The sequence below is a fragment of the Hypanus sabinus genome, chromosome Y (genome assembly GCF_030144855.1).
Source record: "Hypanus sabinus isolate sHypSab1 chromosome Y, sHypSab1.hap1, whole genome shotgun sequence".
Classification (NCBI taxonomy): Eukaryota; Metazoa; Chordata; class Chondrichthyes; order Myliobatiformes; family Dasyatidae; genus Hypanus; species Hypanus sabinus.
Window position 1 is genome coordinate 1,016,419 of NC_082740.1, and position 23,442 is coordinate 1,039,860.

Consider the following 23,442-nt stretch of genomic DNA (forward strand, 5'->3'; position numbering starts at 1 on the left):
CTCCTCCTCCAGGTGCCTCTCTGTCTTCCCTTTCTCCCATGGTCCACTCCTCTATCAGATTCCTTCCTCAGCCCCTTACCTTTACTATCTATCATCTTCCAACTTGTAAAGTCACCACCCCACTCACCCGGCTTCACCTATCACCTTGGAGCTTGTGTTCCCTACCTCCCTCCCTCTTTTTATTTTGACTTCTTCTTCCTTCCTTCCCAATCCTGATGAAGGGTTGTGATCCAAAACGTTGACTCTTTACTCCTTTCCATATATGCTGTCTGATCTGCTGAGTTCGTCCAGAATTTTCTGTATGTTGCTCTGGATTTTCAGCATGTCTGAAAATAACAGAATCTCTTATGCTTGGCATTTAAAATGCTGAAGCGACATTGTTCTTGAAGATCAAATTTGGTATATTACTAGAAACAGATATGGTTGGATAGTTACCAAAAAGATATCAGTAAAATTGAAAAAACACAGAGAAAGCTTACGAAAATGCTGCTTAAACCTGAGGACCTCATTTATAGGGTTGAATAGGTTAAGACTCTACTCACTGTATAGGAAAAGAAGGGGAAATTTAACGGAAGTATACAAAATTACGAGGGGTATAGAAAGAGTAAATGTAAGCAGATTTTTTTTTTCATTGAGGTTGAGTGAGTCTAGAACTAGAGGTCATGGATGGAAGGTGAAATATTTAAGAGGAATCTGAGAGGGAACTTCTTCACTCAGAGGGCGTGCAAGTGTGGTACAAGCTGTTGTGAAAGTTGTGAATGTGAGGTAATTGCAGAAGGCAGAGCTTAGGAGGGTTAATGGCACCTAATGGTGAGTCCTTAGCTTGCATCTTTGTCAACAGCTCTATTTCAATCTTCAATATCTTTATTTTTCCCTTTCAGGGTTCTTTTGAAGACCCTGACCTGGAGTTACACGCTGACTACGGTTCTTTGCGGGAATGCGGCCCACTCTCAGGGTTTCACGACTGACAATTATTTGGCACACCAAGGACTTTAAAAGCTCCGCTCACCTTTGGAAGACCAAGCTTTCATGTCTCTGGAGATGGAGGAAATCAGAAGTCAGTTACCAGGCAGATTGGTGTGTCAAGGGAGATGGCAGATCTAAGGCTGTGCCCAGACACCCGAGATCTATGGGCACACAGCTTGGAAAAAGTGACGTAACAGACTTATAACATCATAAAGCAGCAAGTTGTTTGTTATGTCTCACTGTGAAATGGAGATAACTCTTTTTCCCTTATTAGGGAGAGAGAGAGATCCTGTGGTATGTTAAATCCCAGGTGAATGAGTAGCCTTTGGGGTAATTGCAAGGCTGTGTCTTTGCTATTGCCTTGCTCAAGCTTAAGTGCTCAGTGGAGGGTGCCGATGCTTTTTTTGCTGGTGGCAGGAGGGGGGGAATCATTGCTTGCTGCCACTTCTGTGCGAAAGGGAGGGGAGGTGGGGGAACTCTGGGGTTCTAACATTTAACTGTCATTCATTCTTTGGGGCACTCCTGTTTTTGTGGATGGTTGAGAAGAAGAAGCATTTCAGGATGTATATTATATGCATTTCTTTGACATTAAATCTACTTTGAAACCTTTGAAACATTTAAGTTTGCATAAGTACATGGATGGGAGAGCTATGGTCCGCGTGTAGATCAATGGGACAATACAGTGTAACAATTCAGTATGGACTAAATGGGCAGACTAGGCTGCTTCGGTACTGTAGTGTTTATGGTATTTATGAGCTTACAATACTTAAATATTTTCATGGTTTGGTAATCTAGACCAAATACTATTTCTGTTTGAAGACTCTCCTCAAATCTTCAGTATAGAGTGTCATTTTGTGAATTTCTGTCAAATTCAGCAGCGACACACTTCTAATGATTAAGTTAAACTACTCTCAACTCAGTATCAATTAGCAGAGACTCAGTAGCTCTGTAATGATGGATCCATCAAAAACTAGAGCTGAGCTCTTTTCATTCACCTTGTGATCAATTCTTCTAAAAGAGAACACGTACAACTGAGCACCAGTGTTAACTCTTAATCAGTCCCTTATACAGTAAAATAAGAACTTTGAAGTAATTAGGTAACTAAGGAATGGCGTCTAAAGGGAAGGAAACAGTCAGGGCAGTATTCTGGAAGTAGAAACTAGAAAGTTGATCTACTGCACATTATCTAACTCTGCATTTAAGAGAAAAAATGCTGTAATCTCAGATGAAGATGCATGGTGCCTGAAGTGTTAGACATATTTTAACAGTAGTATAGGGAAGATAAAGATATGTTTCTACCAAATGAGTGTAAGGCACTCCTTTGCTCCACTAGTCCACAAGGTCACCCCTGAACAAGGTGTAACAGCTGCATAGTCTCCAATCAAGAGATTGTCTGCCTGATGTCAGTGATTGCATAACCAGAACTTGTGTAATGCACCAACTGCTCTTACGAGCATCCACTTCTGTTCCCATGCTTCACGTGACCCTGATGAGGGGGCTAAGTGGTCCTACACCTTGCATAAGGGTGACCTGCAAACTAGCAGAGGGAAGGAGTGCCCTAAACACCCTTTAGTATAAACATATCACCCTGAAAGAGGAGGGATGGATATATTGTAGAATGAACCTTTTCGCTTTTGTTAAAATAACTTCAGATTGCATTCATTTTAGGCACCTTTTATGATTCTACCAAATGCAGCTTCCCTTATTTAGCATTATTTCGCTTAAGTCCTTTCCCATTTACATCAAGCAAATAAAATTACTGGACAATTAGATGGGACTCTTGATCTAAATCTACCATTTTATGACCTTACACCTTCTAGTCTGCTTACATTATAATTGCTTTCTAACACTATATTCAGCATTTTGTTATGGTTTATCTTGAACTACCTCAATGTACTGTTGTATTGAACTGATCTATATTTTCCTCTGTATCTCCATACACGAGACATATCTATATTACTAATTTAAAGCTTAAAGTTCAAGGTAAATTTATTATTAATGTACATATATGTCACTACATACAACCCTGAGGTTCATTTTCTTGTGGGCATACTCAAAAAATCTATAGAGTAATAATCTTAACAGAATCAGCAAGACTAGGGTTCAGTCAGAGTGGAGAAGACAACAAACTGTGCAAACAGAGGGTAAAAATTAAAGTAAATAAATAAGCAAACAAGCAAAAAATATCAAAACATGAGATGAAAAGTCCCTGAAACTGAGTTCATTGATTATGGGAACAGTTCAATGATGGGTAAGTGAAGTCATCCCTACTGGTTCAAGAGGCTGATAGTTGAGAGGTAATAACTGTTCCTGTAGCTCCTATAGCTTCTTCCTAATGGCAGCAGTGAGCATTTCTTGGGTGGTAGGGGTCCCTAATGATAGATGCTGCTTTCCTGTGACAATGTTTCACAGATATTCTCAATGTGGGAGGCTTTCCCCATGATGGACTGAACCATATCCACTACTTGTCGTATGATTTTTTTGTTTTCATACCAGTCCGTGATACAGCCTGTCAATATTCTCTCCACTACGTATCTACAGAAGTTTGTCAAAGCCTTAGCTGTCATGCTGAATCTTCACTGACTCCCTCTGATGTGCTGCCGTACTTTCTTGGTAACTGTACTTGGCCAAGCCCAGGTGGTATTATTCCTCTGGAATAGTGACACCTAAGAATTTAAAGTTGCTAATCCTTCCATCCCTGATAAGGAATGGCTCAATAACTTCTGCTTTCCCTCTTCTGACGTCTATACTCAACTCCTTGGACTTGCTGTTATTGAGTTACTGGTTATTGCTATAATACCAATCAGCCAGATTTTCAATCGCCTTCCTATAAGCTGAATTTAATCTGCCCACTGGCCCCAAAACCAAAACCGTTAACTCTTCTATCATCAAAGATGAAATACAAACTGTTAAGTAGCTGCTATATCTAGTGTTCTATCTAGTGGAAAATCAGAAGTGAGGTAGTGTCCAAAGATTCAATGTCCATTAAGGAATTGGATGGCAGAGGGTTAGAAGCTGTTCCTGAATTGCTGAGTGTGTGACTTCAGGCTTCTGAACCTCCTACCTGATGGTAACACTGAGAAAAGAGCACGCCCTGGGCGCTAGAGATCCTTAATAATGGACACTGCCTTTCTGAGACACCACTCCCAGATGTCCTGGGTACTTTGTAGGCTACTCCCCAAGAAGGAACTGACTTGATTTACAACCCTCTGTAGCTTCCTCTGGTTCTGTGCGACAGCAACCCCCTCCCCCCTACAAAATGCTCTCCATGGTACACCAACAGAAGTTTTTGAGTGTTTTTGCTGACATACCAAATCTCTTCAAACTCAAAATTAAGTATAGTCGTTGTCTTGCTTTCTTTATTGCTGCATCGATATGTTGGGACCAAGTTAGATCCTCAGAGATCTTGACACCCAGGAACTTGAAACTGCTCATACACTCCACTTCTGAACCCTCTATGAGGATTGATAAGTATTCCGCCTTACCCTTCTGAAGTCCACAATCAGCTCTTTCACCTTATTGATGTTGAGTGTCAGGATTCAAAAACATTTTCTATAATCACTGGAGGACGAATCACTGTCCTGAAGTATATGAGAATCAAGCAATCATCCACTTACTATCACATCCAGAGAGAAACCCTACAGCTAAAACATTCCTAACTTGCGCTCATGTTCCTTTCAATATAATTATTATGATTTTGGTTTTATTTTCTACAGAATCAATACAATCTGGAACCTTCTTAGTGTAAGGGATTTAGATGGAACTGAATTTACCCCTGGAAAGTTTCTTAAATTACTATATGAATGGTCCAACAAGAGAAGGGTTTGATACTTTCTTGAATGTGTTTCTTTGGTGTTTCTTTGTTTCGCAGCCCATTGTATTCTCAAAGTTTCAGAGGCCAAGAGTAGTTATGGCGGAGGTTAATGGATTCTTAATTAGTAGGGTGTGAAAGGTTAAAGGAGAAGTCAGGGATTAGGTTTGTGGGAAATTAATCAACTATAATGAAATGGTGGAACATACTTAATGGGCCAAATTCCCTAATGCTACTCTTGTGTTTTCTGGTCTTACATTAAGAAACAACTACAGAAAACCAAGTTATTGGTATAATAGTTAAAGAAAGTTAAAGAAATCAAAGATTCTGTTTCTCTAACCTAGCAGATCAGTACCAGCATCCCAATTCAACAGCACACAATTCTGAAAACGGTGTAAGAATGATGAGCTGTTACATTTACCGAGTTATTGAGCATCAAATGTGAAAAATTTAGGAAATGACAAGTAGCAGCAAACCAAGATCCTAAATCGCAGTTATTTTAAATTTTAAAAAAGCATTTGTTATCAAAGACAGATAAATGCCTGAATTGAGCACCATTTTACACATCCAAAAGATGTGCTACAACTTCGGAACAACTGACAGGAATAAAACAAACTTACCTTCACTACCTTCTGGAACATACGATGCCGTAATGATGTCTATGTCAGCACAGTTCATAACAATCTGATTGGTTGCTTGTCTTACCTGTAAATACATATATGCACATATATATATATATATATATATATATAAATATATATGAATGTACACGTTCTCATCTCATTTGTTTTGACTTTTTCAATCTCATTCTCAATTTTGTAAAATTAGTTACACACTACATTGAGTAAGATGTAAAAAATTTTTTAAAAACACGATTGGCGGGAACACAAAGTACACTGCAGATGCTGTGATCAAAGCAACACGTACAAACATGCTGGATGAACTCAGCAGGTCGGACAGCATCCGTTGAAATGAGCAGTCAACGGATGCTACCTGACCTGCTGAGTGCATCCACTTTGTTTGTACGATTGGTGGGAATGTTGAATACACTGAGGTGGCATAGCGGTAGATACATTAGGGTCATTTAAGCAACTGTTGAATGGATGATAGAATAATGCAAGGAAATGTAGGAAGGAAGGGCTAGACTGATCTTAGCATAGGTTAAAAGACAGGCACAACATTGTGGACTTAAGCACCTGGATCATGTTGTGTTTTGTTCTGTATGCGCTTAGAAACCCACTTCAGCACCAAGCATAAGCCCTAACATTCAGTTCAACCAAAAGGCTAGAATGATTTAACTAACAGAAAACAAACAGAATAATTTTTACAAAGGTAAAACCAAAAGTAAGACACTTCTAGTTCAACTACTTAATTTGAGACTAACAATTAGACAGGATTGTAATAATTGAGAAGTAGGCAGAAAGATGACAAGCTGAACCAATGTCAGATACTTACTGATGCTCAATTTCATGAAAGAAAGAAATCAGAATTGAAAGGTTTAATATGGAGACTTCAGCTGTCCAGAAGGGATTTGTAAAGTGAGGAAGAGGAGAAGCCATCGTAAATGTTCTGATACATGGATAGCAGCTAAAATTAATGTTGAATGTTCATGATCAGAATATACACACACACACATTTTTTAAAATATAATTTATTCATTCAATAAGATTTGGATATAAATTCATCGCACTAGTTGAGCTGGTAGCCTCACACCAAATCCGTCGTCCACTCCAGAGGACAGAGAACATTTCAGCAGAGTTATCAGCACGTAGTCCCACAATGTTGTTCCAACCTTTTAACCTACTCCAAGATCAGCCTGGCTTGTACAACCTTTCCAAATCAGAATGTTGCTGAAGGCATTGTGGGAACCGCAGTAGCCATGGATAGCTTACAGTAGTGCCTTAGTTTTTATTCCTCTTCCATTTAAACACGACTTAACCCATTAGCTCCCTGTGACCCTCCTACATCCCCATTCCCAAATCCCAACTCTTTACCTGCTATCCTCCCTTCAAGTCAAGTTTATTGCCACTTTATATATGTATACAGCCAATCAAAACAAAATTTTTCCATACGATGGTGTAAAGCACAGTGATAGAACTAACAAAATAACTTAGGAAAGGAAGAGCTAAATCTCCAAATGGATAAATTACATTCAAATAAACAGGTAAAGTGCATAATTTAAATATTGTAGGATCTAGTATAAATTATCCGGTGATTTTTTGAATATCATGCAACCAGGAGTTCAGAAGCCTAATGGCCTGAGGGAATAAAGTGTTTCTCATCCTGACCATTCTTGTCTGTATGCATCGTAGTCTCTTGCCTGATGGTAGAAATTCAGAGAGGATGCTAGGTGGATGTGTGAGATTCTTTATAATGAGTGCCATGTGTAGGCAGCACTCCTGGTATAAGCCCCGAAGGATGGTAAGAACCAATGACCCTCCCAGCTATTCTCAGTCCTTTGTAGGGTCTTCCAGTCTATGGCTCTGCTGCTCCTATATCAGTGAAGATGCAGCTTGTCATTGTCAAATTTTTTCAGAACTATGGACTCTTATGAACATTTATGCACCAAATGAAAATGATGCAAAATTCATAGAAGAAGCTTTTTTGAACTTGGCTGATGCAATGATAAAATATTAATAGGTGGAGATTTTAATTTTTGTTTAGATCCAGTTTTGGATAGGTCAACTAAGGTTGCTACAACATCAAAAGTAATAAAACTAACTTTATCATTAATGAAAGACTTAAACCTGATTGACAAATGGAGAAAAATTAATCCAAGAGAAAGAGATTATTCATTTTATTCAAATAGACATAAAATTTACTCAAGGATTGATTTTTTTAATTATCAAAAAATATTCAAGATAGAGTGAAAAATGTGGAATATAAAGCAAGAATACTGTCAGATCATTCCCCCTTGATAATGACAATGATAATGACGGATAAGGAGGAATTGATTTATAGATAGAGATTTAATTCAATTTTATTCAAGTCGAGATTTTTGTGATTTTATGAAAAAACAAATTCAATTTTTTTTGGATACAAATCTACATTCAGTTGAGGATAAAATTGCATTATGGGAAGTGATGAAAGCATATTTAAGGGGTCAGATTATAAGTTATACTGCTAAAATTAAGAAGGAATACATGGCAGAAATAGATCAATTGGAAAAAGATATCATAAAGTTAGAAAAAGAATCTCAAAGATATATGACAGAAAAAAAACAAAGACAACTTGTTAATAAAAAACTACAATATAATACTCTCCAGATATATCGTACAGAAAAAGTAATTATGAGAACTAAACAGAAATATTACGAATTAGGTGAAAGATCACATAAAATTCTTGCTTGGTAGTTGAAAACAGAACAGGCTTCTAAAACAAAAAATGTAATCAGAACAAGTGTAAATAAGGTTACTTATAAACCTTTAGAAATTAATGAAACTTTTAAAATTTTTTATACTGAACTATATCAATCGGAATCACAAAATAAGATTGCTGAGATAGATACATTTTTATTACAAATAACCCTTCCAAAATTAAATTTGGAAGAACAGAAAGGATTAGATATGCCCTTTACATTAACAGGTTGAAGAAGCTTTAGGATCACTTCAGGGTAATAAATCCACAGAAGGTGGTTTTCCTCCTGAATTTTATAAAAAATTTAAAGATTTATTAATTCCTCCTTTTATGGAGTTAATATACCAACTGGAAAGAATGCATAAACTCCCACAATCATTTTTAACAGCGATCATAACTGTATTGCCAAAAAAAGATAGAGATCCTTTAAAACCAACATCATATAGGCCTATTTCTTTGTTGAATACAGATTATAAAATAATAGCAAAAATTTTATCTAATAGAATATCTAAATATTTACCAAAATTAATACATATGGATCAAACAGGTTTTACTAAAAACAATCAATGGATAATATAACCCGGTTACTTAGTATAATTCATTTGGCACAAAAAAGAGAGGAAATGAGTGTGGCAGTTGCTTTGGATGCAGAAAAAGCATTTGATAGATTGGAATAGGATTTTTTATTTAAGGTATTGGAAAAATATGAGTTAGGAAAATCCCTTATACAATAGATTAAAACCTTAAATACTAATCCTCAAGCTAAAGGAGTTACAAATGGTCAGATTTCAACACCATTTTGTTTAACGAGGTCAACTAGACAAGGCTGCCCGTTATCACCTGCTTTATTTGTATTGGCAATAGAACCATTAGCTGAATTAATTAGAACAGATTCAGACATTGGGGGCTTTAGAGTTAATCAAGAAGAATATAAGATTAATTTATTTGCTGATGATGTTTTGATAATTATTTAACAAACCCATTGCAATCTTTGCAAAGATTATCTTTTAGATTGGAAGAATATGGGGAAGTATCAGGGTATAAAGTAAATTGGGATAAAAGTGAAATTTTACCCCTTACCAAAGGAAATTATAATCAATGTCGACTAGAAACTCAATTTCGATGGTCAATAAATGGGATAAAATATTTAGGTATTAGAGTTGATAATGATGTAAAAAATTTATATAAACAGAATTATTTGCCATTATTAAAAAACTAAAAGAGTACCTTGATAAATGGATGATGTTACCAATAACATTAATAGGTAGAGTTAATGCTGTAAAAATGAATATATTTCCTAGATTGCAATATTTATTCCAAACTTTACCAATACAATTACCTCAGAAGTTTTTTCAAGAACAGAATAAATATGTAAGGAAATTTCTTTGGAAAGGAAAGATGTAAAGAATATCATTGGAAAAATTGACATGTAAATTTGATTTAGGAGGGTTACAACTTCCATATTTTAAGTATTTTTATAAAGCAAATCAACTTAGATTTATTGCATCTTTTTTTGATGAAGAAAAACCGGCATGGATTAGAATAGAATTAGATAAAATAGGAGAAAATATAGCAGAAGATTTTATATATAAATGGGAATCCAAATGGATACGGGGGAAAAAAGAATCTCCTACATTAAGACACTTGATTGATTTATGGAATAAGGTAAATATGGACAATGAGATAAAGAAATCTTTATTAGCAAAAAGAACATTAATTCAGAATAAGCTTATTCCTTTTACAATGGATAATAAACTTCTACGTAATTGGTTCCAAAAGGGGATTAAATATATAGGAGGTATATTGATGTCATTTGATCAGTTAAAAAATAAATATAAAATATCAAACAACACCCTTTTCTGTTATTTTCAATTAAAGGCTTATTTATGAGAAAAGCTGGGTTAAACAATGTTGATGCCAAAACCTAGTGAAATAGAAATATTAATTCAAAATGGAAAAATTAAAAAATTTACATCTTGTATGTATAATTTGATTCAAGAACAGACAATTAAATCAGGAATTAATAAATCAAGACAAAAATGGGAATCTGATTTGAATGTTAAAATTGATGGAAAAAACTGGTCAAGATTATGTTCTGATAGTATGAGAAATACAATAAATGTTCAACTTAGATTAATACAAAATAATTTTTTACATCAATTACATATAACACCACAGAAAATAAATAGATTAAATTCAAATATGTCTGACCAATGTTTTCGATGTAATCAAGAAATTGGTACTTTTTTACATTCTACTTGGTCTTGTTTTAAAATTCAACCATTTTGGATAAATCTAAGACTTTTATTGGAACAAATTACTGGAGTACAACTCCCACATAGTCCAGTATTATTTTTATTAAGAGACATTGAAGGGACAATACCGAAACTTAAATTGAATAAGTATCAGAAAAAATTTATAAAAATTGCACTGGCAGTAGCCAAAAAAGTTATTGCAGTTAGTTGGAAATCTGATTTATATTTAACTATGGATTGTTGGAATAATGAAATGCATAGTTGTATTCCACTTGAAAAAATTACATACAATCTAAGAAATGAATATGATATATTTTTGAAAATTTGGCTCCCGTACCTACAAAAGATAGGATTAAATACATAGGTCCTTTGAAGACAAAATTATAAAGTCATTGGGGAAAGTAAAAATAAATATTAAAATTATTTTGAATTCCATGGAGCATGTGGGGATCCTCCGATATCCAGGCATTTTTCTCTTTCTTTAGATAAGGGTTGGGGGGGGGGGGTTAATATTATTTTTCTCAATATTTCATCATCTCTTTTATTCTTGTAATTTTCTAAAATTTAATAAATAGATAGATAGATAGATAGATAGATAGATAAATAAATAAATAAGATGCCGCTTGTCAGTACACTCTCAATAGTGCTCCTAACCAAGGAGCTTGTCTGAGAAAATAACCACTGCTGATCACTGTCATCACCGATTTAAATGGCTTAATACAAAAGAAAACCATCCTGTAGGATAGTGGTTGCCAATCCGTCGATCGTGATCGACTGGTCGATCTTTGAGACTTTCCCAGTAGATCCCAATAAAAGGAAAAATAAATACACAATTACTGTTGAGAGATTGTTTCCCAGTTGCAGGGTTTTAGTTCCGTTCTTCCCGCCCAGTACGCATGTGCATAGCTCCCCTGCACTACACAGTGTACTTCAATGGTCCCCAACCACCAGGCCACGAGGAAGTGATGTGAGTCAGCTGCACCTTTCCACATTCCCTGTCACACCACTATTGAACTTGAACACACGTGAGGTCAGCAGTTACCTAACCACAGTTACAACCTCGCGCCAGGGATCATTGGTCAGCCTCGGATAACCAGTGCCTCGCTCGGCTGACGAGAAGTGTTGATGCTTCTGGCCTAAAGTGTGGACAGATGTGCACCGCCTCTAATCCTGTTTACCCGCCGAATGTTCATGGGGAACCCAGTGCTAAAACATTTGCAGACTACCTAATTTGGGCTCAGCATTTCGTAAGTAGCAGAGCAGCTACCGCGCTGCGATCTACTGAAAATCATCCCATGGCCGATAGATCCTATGGGGGGGGGGGGTGTGGGCGGGCACCCTGTCCCACTCCCTGTTCGGTCAGTCGCCCTCTCCGGACTGTGACCGCCATGGCTGCAGCACAGGGACCTCCAGCCCTGACCTTGTCCTGTCACCCCACCCACGACCAGCTGCACCTGGCCAAGGCATCTGGTGGCGGGCAGGTGGGAGGCCGGAGTTCGGACCTGGAGGCAGTCTAATTAAGCAATGAAGCCCTCAAAATTGCTTCGGTACCCTGAGTCCAAGCACCCTGCACTCAAAGACAAACCCTTTGAGTTTTTCCGGCGGAAAAAATGTGAGCAGCACGGGACAGAAGCTAAGTGCCAAGAGACGCGAAAACTAAATTGCGGAATAGACTAGATATAAAGAACCTGCTTCAGGTATTGCTGTATTTCTGTCATGTTTAATACCCACACCCCCGCCCTCCCGTCGGCCGGTCCACAAGAATATTGTCAATATTAAACCGGTCCACGGTACAAAAAAGGGCAGGTACCCCTGGTGTTTATACATTATTTCTACTTCCAGGTTGCAGGGTTTTACTTCCGGTCTTTTCTACCCTGGTGCACATGCGTGTAACTAATCGATCTGGAGTCAATCTTGCTTTTCACTAAGGCCGAGGTAGGGGATCTTGGGCTTAAAAAGGTTGGTGACCACTACTGTACGACCACATTGTTTTGTCTCTTATAACAAGTGATTCAGGGAAAAAGAGAGTTCTTTTCATAGTTGGATTGTGAGAATGCAACCCCTCTCTCCCCACACTTATTCTCAAAGTATCTGTTAAATTCATCAGTGTGATTCCCTGTGAAACAGTTTTTTATTTGAATTCCACATTTTGTGCCTTGGTGCATTAATAGGTTCTAACTTATTTTAGCACGTGTGGAAACACAAGGGCTTCCCCATTATACCTCACAGTTTAAGACCTCTATCAGATCACCCCCTCTGTCTTTTATTCTTTTCCTGGCATATAGGAATTTATATTTCTGCTATAATTTTTCTTTCTATTTTACTTCATCTCCAGTGCCATATCTTTAATCAGCGGAAAAAACGTGAGCAGTGTGGGACAGAAGCTAAGTACCAAGAGCCATGAAAACTAAATTGCGGAATAGACTGGACATAAGAAACCTGCTTCAGGTATCGCTGTATTCCCGTCCAATTTGTATTCCTTTGCCATAATACATATATGGCAAAGCTGAGCTCCCTATATACAGTTGGCCCTCCTTATCCGCAAAGGATTGGTTCTGGGACTCCTTGCGATACCAAAAAATGCGGATGCTCAAGTCCCTTATTCAAGCTGTCTCAATGCGGTGGACTTTAGGACCCAGCAGAATCCCAGACCTTATTTAACCCGTCTCAGTGCGGTGGACATTAGGACCTGGCGGCAGAGCTCTCAATCCGCAGTGTTTCTGTTCACGAAAATAATCATGATCACAATTGAAAATAAAGTGAAAATAATAAAGCGATCAGAAAGAGGTGAAATGCAATCTGTCATTGGAAACGCGTTAGGCTACAGTCGGTCAACAATCGGAACAATTTTAAAGGATAAAGTGAGAAAGGCCCTGCCCCAATGAAAGCTACAATTATTTCAAAGCAACACAGTGGTTTAATTATTGGGTTTTGGGATTTTGGGTTTTTGATCCTCCATATCAACCACTCATGGATTGAGAGTGCACTCAGGAACTCAGGAACTTGCGTTCCTGAGCCCGGCACTGAAACATACAAGTATTTCATATGCATAGAAAGGTAAAATACATAGTATATACTAAGACGAAATGTTTGACTAATTGATGCTGTTACGCCTGTGCCCCCCCCTCCTTTTTGAGAATCGCAAGATCGCTATTAAGTCAAGTCAGGAGACCCAGGAAATGAGAGAGAGACGTTTGGAATGTCCTGGCCCCAGCGATACAAAGCCACGGAACAGGTCATTGTCTCTTGGAGACGGAATTGTGTATTGAATACTGGACTTCATGGAAGCCCTCAGGTAATGTGGGCCGGTTGGGGGATGGCATCATTCCACCCTGATTGACATCTAAGACCCTGTGAGTGGGGACAAAAGAGGGTCTGGGGAACAGCCCTTGAGCCGCACCAGAAGAAACGCTAGAAATCCTGTAACAACGTAATAGCGAAAGCCGGTGGAAAGCCCACGTGCGTCCTTTTCCATTTGCCTCAGATTTGGCGGGCCTTGCCACAGAAGAACGGCTTTAGCTAACAACAAAGGAGAAATCAGCCCCAACAAAGGATCGACATCATAAAAGGAATGGGCAAGTTTTAATCCGTCTCTTTCTCCAACCAAAAGCTGCAGCTTGAATGAACTTGAGTGACTTTTATATTTCCATCGGACAATACATTATCCCCTAGACAATGATAGAGCTATTTCTTATTGATTATTATTATAACCATGCTTTTAGATTTCGTATTGACGACATATATTATCTGTATGTTTGCATTGATAGTATTTTTGTGTATTTTTATCAATAAATACTGTTAAAAACAGTACCATCAGACTTCAACGGACCTCTCTATCTTTGCTGGTAAGTGACCCAGTTACGGTGTACGTAACAATGCTAAATAATACTAGATGTAGCTGTTCAAACTTACTTAGTAAGAGAACTTACAATTTCTTTGTCAATCTGGATCCATGATAACCTATGCACATCCCCCCATATACTTTAAATAAACTCTAAATTACTTATAATGCCTAATACAATGGAAATGCTATGTAAAATAGTTGTTATACTGCATTGTTTAGGGAATATTGACAAGAAAAAAGGTCTGTACATGTTCAAACAACAATTGCTGGAAGAGCTCTTCTGGGTTTTCGCAATTCGTGGTCGGTTAAATTCGTGCATGCAGAACGGATAAGGAGGGCCGACTGCACTCTAAATCAGGGGTTCCTAATCTGGGGTCCACTTTCACCAAGGTTAATTGTAGGAATTTGTGGCATTAAAAAAGGTTGAAACTTCTGCTTTAAATTGTCTATTACAGAATGCTGTAACATACTGAAATTTTAATCCCATCCCTCTAATATATAAGTCCCTCTAAAAATCTATTGTCTGGATTTATTTACTTAAAAAGCCTTGTTAACCTCACACTACTTTCAATGGATTTGATTTTCTTTCCAAGTTTGTATCTCCTCAAAACTTAATTCCAGAACACCTTCCATCTTGTTCTAATCTTATTTTTTTATAATACTGTAACAGACCCTTCAAGTTCAACATGTCTATGCCACCCAATGACACCCATGTGACCAATTAAACGACTAACCCACATGTCTTTAAAATGTAGAAAAAAACAGGTACCCTGAGGAAAACCAAGCAGTAACAGAGAAGGCATAAAGACAGTGGCAGCAATTAAACCTGGGTCATAGGCATTGTAATAGCATTACGCTAAGTGCTAGACTACCATGTTGCCCAAGTCTGTAGTACACTATGTCAACTAATTCAGCCACTACTGGTGGAGTTCAAGCATGAATCAGTGACGTTCTAAAGCAGGGGTTTCCAACCATTTTTATGCCAGGGATTAATACCATTAAGCAAAGGGTCCGTGGACCCTAGGTTGGGAACCCCCACTTTAAAGGATAAAATCTTATGGTAGTTAAACGTGTACAAATGATCAAGTCCAAAGTCACCTTGTTATCTTTTGGCTAAACACAAGAAGTCTTTTACAGATGGCAATTTATTCAAGGAAGCAATGGTCATTACCACAGACTGTTTTTAATGACTTTAAAAAACAAAAATGACATCACAGCCACAAGGTTCTACAACAGTGACAAGGAGGGCAGAGTCATTGTCAGAGGACGTGGATCGACAAGTGTTAAAGGACTTGTCACTCAGTGAATATTTTTCACTACAGTTTGATGAATCCCTGGATGAAATGCAAACAGCTCAGCTTGTTGCATTTGTCAGAATGGCTTTCCAGGATTTTACAACAAAGGAGGACTTCATCACTCTTTTGCAATTAAAGGAGGGAACAAGAGGTGAGGGTATTTACAATGAGTTTAAAAAATATTAAAAATGACAACCTCATTCATAAACTGGTGGCAATTACTACAGATGGGGCCCCAGCAATGCGCGGTGTGCAAGTTGGTTTTATAGCACTGTGTTGTAATAACCCTGATTTTCCCGACTTCCTGGATCATCACTGTGTGATTCATCAGCAGCCCTTGGCTGGGAAGGTTGTGGACTTTGCTCATGTAATGACACTGGTGGTCAAATTGATAAAACTTGATTCGAGCAAAAGCGTTTCAGCACCGCTTATTCAAGGTGTTATTGGATGAGCTCGATGACGCTTACAGAGACATAATTCTTCATGATGATGTTCAGTGGTTGAGTCGTGGCTAAGTGCTGCAATGATTTGTTGACCTGCTGCCTGAGATAAAGACTTTTCTGTTGATAAGAAACGAGCAGCAGGAGGAACTGTCAGATGATGCATGGGTACTGGATTTAGGGTTTCTGACAGACCTAACAGTTAAATTAAATGCACTTAACAACAAGCTCATGGAAAAAGACCAATACCTGCCCCACACAATAAGCACAGTAAATGGATTTAAGGCCAAGCTCAGTGTTTGGATTTCAAATTTATAGAATGGAGGCTGACACACTTTCCCAACTTGGAAAAAATGTTACAGGCCATCAAGCCTATTTTTACATGCCCATGGTCTGTTTTTTTAAATCAATTATGGTATTGTCTGCACTATTGTAATTATATGTTAACTATAACTATATGTAACTATGTGATTTTGTGTAGGTCTTGTAGCTTTAGTTTTTGAGTTGGTAGAGTTAACTTTAGTAGAGTTGGTCTCCTGACTTGATGTGTCCGGGTAATCTTGTTTCATCTGGTGGATTTGGAGTTCCTTTCCAGGGCAGGCGCTAAGACGGTAGCGCAATATTAATATGCAGCAGCCTCTCCAGACTCTGGATTGGGGATTGCCAAACGTTATGTGGATTTTCTGGTGTAGTCTGTTTTGTCATGTGCTTTTATGATATCATTCTGGAGAACATTGTCTCATTTTTTTAACTGCACTGCATTTGTGGTTTCTAAATGACAATAAATAAACTGAATTGAACTGAAATAAAATTAAATAATGAAACAGAATTCAAGGTGTGAAGTATTGTAATATTCTTAAAGAAAGACAGCTATGGCCTGTTTGATACACTAATTAGTGTTTTCTTGGTTAAGTTAATTTGAAAGTTTGACAAAAACATTTTATATAATTGTAAAGGGGGTTTCTTTTTTTTCTTTGTTACTGTTGGGAAAGGGTTTCCTTTTGTTAACTAGCAGGAATGCTAATTTACTGATAACGAGAATGGTATTCCTTTGTAAACCAAATGGGGATTAATGTTCTTTCTTCTGAGTTTGTAAGCTTTTGTTGACAGGCTTTTGGGCAGATCGGCGCGAGGGGGTCGAGAGAGAGGACGCAATGTTCTAAGCTGGGCGAGGATCGGACCCCAAAGGGAGATTCTCCGAGGGGGGGGGGGATGAAGCTAGATGTGCTTGGTTGACCACTCGGAGGGTCCTGAGCTGTTTGGAGAGTCGAGGAGTTCGGAGGGGATCGAATGGTGGCCAGAAGACTTCAGAAATTGAGCTCCAACGGTTGTGCACGAAGTGGTTTGGACTTTGATAAGTTTGGCGCCTTTTCTTTAATTTTCTCTTCATATATACTGTATCGTTATTAATCACTTAGTTATAGTAACCTTTATAAATTGTACTCATTTAATCGCATATGGTGTACTGTCTGGTTTTGGGCGAGGCAGGGACATCACACAGCATCCACACCAGCTGATTACCCAGTTTGGCGGGGCCGAAGGCTGCTCCCCCTAGACAAGAACGAGCTGAGCGAGCCTGAGGCGACCCAGGGAGTTACATTGTGGGGTGCTCGTCCGGGATTGATTTCTGTGGAAGCTGTGTGATCACCCTCTTTAAATTGTGTATGCGGCGAAGAGCTGGTGTGCCTTTGTGGGTGTGCAATTGCTGGTTATCGCTGTGTGTGTGTTGGGTGGGGTGGTTACTGTTGGCTGACGAAATGGTGGTGGGACCATGGGTTGTCCGTACTGTTTGGAGATTGAGGAGTGACAGGTTGGGATGTTTCAGCGGTGGTGGGCTCCGCCCGGTTGTTGGAATAATGTCCAGCCCTAAAGGGGCGGAGGCGAGGGCGGAGCGGACCCCTCTGTTGTTGGGTGAGTGGCAGTGCTTGGCTGAGGAAAAGCGACAGGGACGGGTTGAAAGTTTGAGTAGGCGGGCTGGTGACTTTGTTAGAACTGTCAGGCGCAATTACCTCGAAGTGACCGCTGCCAGTTCTGGGAAAGTGTGGGAAAATGCGTGTGATTCGACTGGAAGTCAAATGCCGCAGCTGGGGGGCTTATTATATCTGTGGCAGGAGATTGGTGGGAAGTTTTTAGGGTATCCCTTTTTGCCTAGGGGGGCAGATAAATTGCTTGTGGTGCCAAGGGGATCTGTCAAGGGGATCAGTTGTTCCGTTGATTCGAGAGGTGTCGGGAAACTTAGAGGAGGCCCAGTGGGGGAACGGTTTGGGGTCTCTGGGGGAGCACGTTCCCAGCAATGTACCAAGGAACTCCCGAAAGGAACAGACCCTATTCCTGAAGGCTTAGAGGGGCCATGCGCACAGGTGTTGTTACGGATGGATGGAAGTCAAGTTAAAGCCATCCTCGGCACCGGGGCGCCGGTGAAGTTGCTGTACAGTTTGTTTCATAACCGTTATTGGAAGCATTTACCCTTGACAACATTGAGGACACTGGAGATTCGGGGTACCAGTGCCGGTGATTATCCAGACAACGGTTGTTGGTCAGTGAAAATGGAGTTCTTAGAGGCAAATGTGGAGGAGACTGAGGTTCATGAATCGTTAATGCTGATGTGTCCGGACCCTGTTGAGACGGGCAGCGTTTCTGTTCTAGAGAGAACCAAAATCCTGCTGGTGCGCTTGGGAGCCTGCCCGGAGGAGGCGGGTGAGCGCTGTTTGGAGGCATTGTCGATGCACCCAGGGTTTCGAGCTGCTTGTGTGGACGTGTGTAGCAGCATTGGGCTGATACCGAATTCAAACAAGAGCCAGTGGTGGTACGGCCTGGGGGAAGTATCTGAGGGTGAGACCCTCTTCGTGGACGCTGCAAAATACCACAAGGGAGGGGAGTTGACTGCTGAAGACACCTCGGAGAGAGAGAGGTTGCAGCGACTGGCCTCTACAGCCGTGGAAGATGTAGGCAGCGTGTGTATGGATTATATTGCATTGAAGAGGCGCACTGTCAGTGACCAGAATATGGCCCTGAGGGCCAGAGAGGCGATGGCCTGTCTGAGTGGTGTGAAGCGGTTTAAGGTGCTGGATCTGAGGAGTGGATGTTGCCAGATCCCGATGAGTGGGGCCAACAAGGAGAAGACGGCCGTTATAAATTCCCTAGGAGTCTTCCGGTCCGAAAAGATGCCACAGGGCATATCTGGAGCCCTTGCAACCTTCCTGCGGGGCAGGTGGAAGACCATAGGGGATGTGGAGGCGTTTGGAGTTTTGGTGTATGTGGATGATCTCTTGGTATTTGGATTTGCCTCAGGAGAATATGAAGTGAAGTCGTTGCAGGAGCAGTTGAGAACTACAGAGTTAAAGTGTTTTCGGGACACGTGCCAGGGCTGGCGAAGGTCGCAGCTCGTGAGAGACTGTCTCTACGGAATCAAGTTTGAAATGAAGACGGAGAGACTGGAGAAAGTGATCTGGAACCATTCGGAAGACTTACAAGTTGGAGAGAATGAAGAAAGTTGTCTGACTGAGGGTAATAGCAAACTGAGAACCCGGAGAGGGGAGTTTGCAGAGGTGAAGAAATTACAGACGAATCTCAGAAGAGAGAAGCGGAAGCTTGAAGGGAACCTGAAGATGACCATCGACAGTTCAAATGAAGTGCAAAACCTGAAAGTTGATCTGGAAGAAGTCATGAGGAAGAAAAAGCTGGAGAGAAGTGCAGTGAATACTGAACAGGAGGCTGAAGAGACTGCGGGAGCAGTGCAGGCCACGTGTTTCCGTTTGGAGAAGATCAAACAGCAGCTACCGATCACAGGAATGAGGAAGAATACAGATTCGATGGATGATGTGCTGGACGTGTGGTACATGCTGCCTTTTGCTGACTTTCCCTCGATTGAGGAAGAGACCTTTGGCCCTTCTCCCATTGAGTCAGGTGTAGCGGGAGGGTTAGCTGTGTGCAGTGTGGGGCATGAGTGAGAGGCTGAGAAAGGAGTTGGTAGTGGGCCCAAGGTATCCCCAGTTGTGTCCGAGCCTGAAGGGTTTAGGTGAGGGGGTACGGAGGCCTCAGAAGGGTTAGGGAACTCCCAGATAGTTGGCCTAAGTAGCGCCTGAGGAACAGGGCGTGAGGGTTACTGTGTGGGGAGGAGATGTGACTGTTTGTGCTTGGGTTACGGTGTGTTGGCAGGAAAGGTGGCGAGTTATTTAGTAGTCATGAGGACATGACTTTTATTTGGTGGAGGGAGAGTGTAAAGGGGGTTTCTTTTTTTTTCTTTGTTACTGTTGGGAAAGGGTTTCCTTTTGTTAACTAGCAGGAATGCTAATTTACTGATAACGAGAATGGTATTCCTTTGTAAACCAAATGGGGATTAATGTTCTTTCTTCTGAGTCTGTAAGCTTTTGTTGACGGGCTTTTGGGCAGATCGGCGCGAGGGGGTCGAGAGAGAGGACGCAATGCTCTAAGCCGGGCGAGGATCGGACCCCAAAGGGAGATTCTCCCGGGGGGGGGGGGGGATGAAGCTAGATGTGCTTGGTTGACCACTCGGAGGGTCCTGAGCTGTTTGGAGAGTCGAGGAGTTCGGAGGGGATCGAATGGTGGCCAGAAGACTTCAGAAATTGAGCTCCAACGGTTGTGCACGAAGTTTGGCGCCTTTTCTTTAATTTTCTCTTCATATATACTGTATCATTATTAATCACTTAGTTATAGTAACCTTTATAAATTGTACTCATTTAATCGCATATGGTGTACTGTCTGGTTTTGGGCGAGGCGGGGACATCACACAGCATCCACACCAGCTGATTACCCAGTTTGGCGGGGCCGAAGGCTGCTCCCCCTAGACAAGAACGAGCTGAGCGAGCCTGAGGCGACCCAGGGAGTTACATAATTCAAATACAATTAGCCCAAATGAAAGGCCTCATTGGAAGTACAATCAGAGTTGCTTTTTCTCTAAATGATTTAGTAGGTAGATCTTGCCTTGACTAAGGTCAAGGTAGGGGGAATCTTGAGCTTAAAAAGGTTGGTGACCTTTTTCCTACAGACTCATGATATCCATTTTTTGATGTAGTAATTTCCTATCTAAGCAACAATCAAAAGTGTTCGTATCAAATGTTCATATCAACTATGAACGGACCATTGAGAGATTGTAAAAACTCTTCTGGTCCTCAAAGATTAACAAGTTAATGACAATGTACTTATTATCACTGCTCTGTTAAATATGGTGAACTTCAGCTGAAAGTAGTGTAGTCTGAACTACAATTACAGAATAAAGGAAATGCATTTCCTTTTCAAAATTTTAAAAATAGATATCTAAACATTTAGGCAGTCTAAAAAGTAAATGCATGCTGAATAATTACAGCTAAATAAATGCAAATACACGGTGATATGAAAATGAAAGAAAATACCTGTCAATAACAATAGATCCTTTGTGTATAACGACATACAGTGGTGATAGAAAGTATGGAACCCTGCAGAATTTTCTCTATTTCAGCATTTAAATGACCTAAAATATGATCAGATCTTCATGTGTCCGAAAACTAGATAAAGAGAACCCCAATTATATAAATAACACGAAAAAAACATTATACTTGTTTACTTATTGAGAAAAATGATCCAATGTTACATGTATTTATTGAAAAAAGTATGTGAACCTCTGGGGTAATGCCTTCTACAAAAGCTATTTGAAGTCAAGTTTTCAATCAATAAAATGAGACTAGAGGTGTAGAGATTCCCTGCCTTATAAAAAGATACACTGACAGAACCTGCACTTCTCAACTTTCAGAACCTTAAAAGAATTATAGAGATGCATTAAGGTGAAAAGACTGCAAAAGCATTTCTAAATACCTGTGTTCATCAGTCCACAGTAAAAGAAATCGTCTCCAGATGAAATCTAGTACTGTTGCTACTTTCCCTAGGAGTGGTGTCCTGCAAAAATCACACCAACAGCACAATGTGCAATGCTGAAGGAGGTGAAAAAGAACTCAAGTCTAATAGCAAAAGACATGCAGAAATCTCTATAGAGCCTGCTCATGCGACCACTATAAGAAAAGTTCTGCAGAAGAATGGTGTTTGTGGAAGAAACCACTGCTCTCCATAAAAAAAAACATTGCTGCACATTTCAAATTTGCAAAAGATCAGTTGTTACAATGTTCTGTGGAAAGATGAGACAAAAGTTTATGGCATAAATGCACATTGATATGTTTGAAGGAAAAAGGCACTGCAGACCAACACCAAAACCTCATCACAACAGTGAAGCATGGTGGAAGAAGCAACTTGGATTGGGGCTGATTTATTGCCTCAGAAGCTGGACAGACTTCAATCATTGAGGGAACAATTAATTCAAAATTGAATGAAGACATTTTACAAGAAAATGTCAGGGTTACCTGAAGCTTAAAAGAAGTGTATAATGAAAAAATGGAAATTATTGGAAAGACATGAGTAAATCAACTTCAGAATGATTTAAAAAGGCAAAAGTTTGTGTTTTGGAATGACTGAGACAAGACCTGTCCTTAATCCTATAGAAATGTTGTGGAAGGGCCTAAAGCAAGCAGTTCATGTAAGTAAGCCTATTGACATCCCAGAGTTGAAGCAGTTTTGTATGGAGGAATGGCCTATAATTCATCCAAGCCAATGTGCATGACTGATCCAACAGTAACCAGCAATGTTTAGTTGAACTTACAGCTGTATGTAAATGAACAAGTACAATGGTTTTTTTGTTATTTATTTAATTGCTTAATGCTATTGAACTGTAACATAAAAAAAGATTAGAAACCACTGTTACAGACTGCAACAGCCTTTCTTGCCTCCTTGATGCAGCAGGATAGACAACAAATGCTGATATTGTCAATGTCACATACAGTTGCAAGGAAAAGTTTGTGAACCCTTTGCATTTACCTGGTTTTCTGCATTAATTACTCATAAAACATGGTCTGATCTTCATCTTAGTCATAATAATAAATAACCACAATGCGCCTAACCTAATAACACATAGATAACTGTAATTCTTGTCAATGCGGCATACACCATTTTAAACGATCACGGTCTAGGTTCAAAAAATTATGTGAACCTCAAGGTTAATACCTTCCACAAAAGCTACTTGGGATCAATTTTGTTCTAATCAATGAGATGTGATTGGAGGGTTGGGTTGTGGAGGTGCTCTGCCCTAAAAAAGGCATACAAAGAGCCTGCTCTTCTCAAGAAAGATCTGTTTATGTGCATCAGACTGCTATCAAAACAACTTCCAGAGGGCCTTAGAAGAAGAAATGTAGAGATGCATGAAGCTGGAAAAGGCTACAAAAGCATTTCTAAAGATCTGAGTGTTCATCAGTTCACAGTAAGAGAAACTGTCTACAAATGGAGGAAACTCAATACTCTCCCTCGGAGTGGAAATCCGGAAATCCTGCAAACATCACATCAAGAGCACAATGAGCAATGCTGAAGGAGCTGAAAAAGAACCCAAGGGTAACAACAATAATCTCCAGAGCCTGTTTATATTTCTGCTCATGTC

General features: G+C 39.6%; 1 protein-coding gene across 6 annotated transcripts in view; it reads right to left on the bottom strand.

Annotated features, from left to right (window-relative positions):
- LOC132385332 (puromycin-sensitive aminopeptidase-like) overlaps window positions 1–23,442 on the bottom strand; it is a 330,919-nt gene that overhangs the window by 268,842 nt on the left and 38,635 nt on the right. For 4 of the 6 annotated variants that reach the window (XR_009509156.1, XM_059957354.1, XM_059957353.1 and 1 more), the window contains one exon: window positions 5,398–5,482. The exons of the other annotated variants lie outside the window; for them this stretch is intronic. Coding sequence is in view for 2 of the 4 variants with exons in the window: in XM_059957354.1 (XP_059813337.1) it covers window positions 5,398–5,482 (85 nt within the window). In the remaining 2 variants the exon portion in view is untranslated. Of the gene's footprint in view, window positions 1–5,397; window positions 5,483–23,442 lie in introns of those variants that run through there. 6 annotated transcript variants of the gene reach the window in all.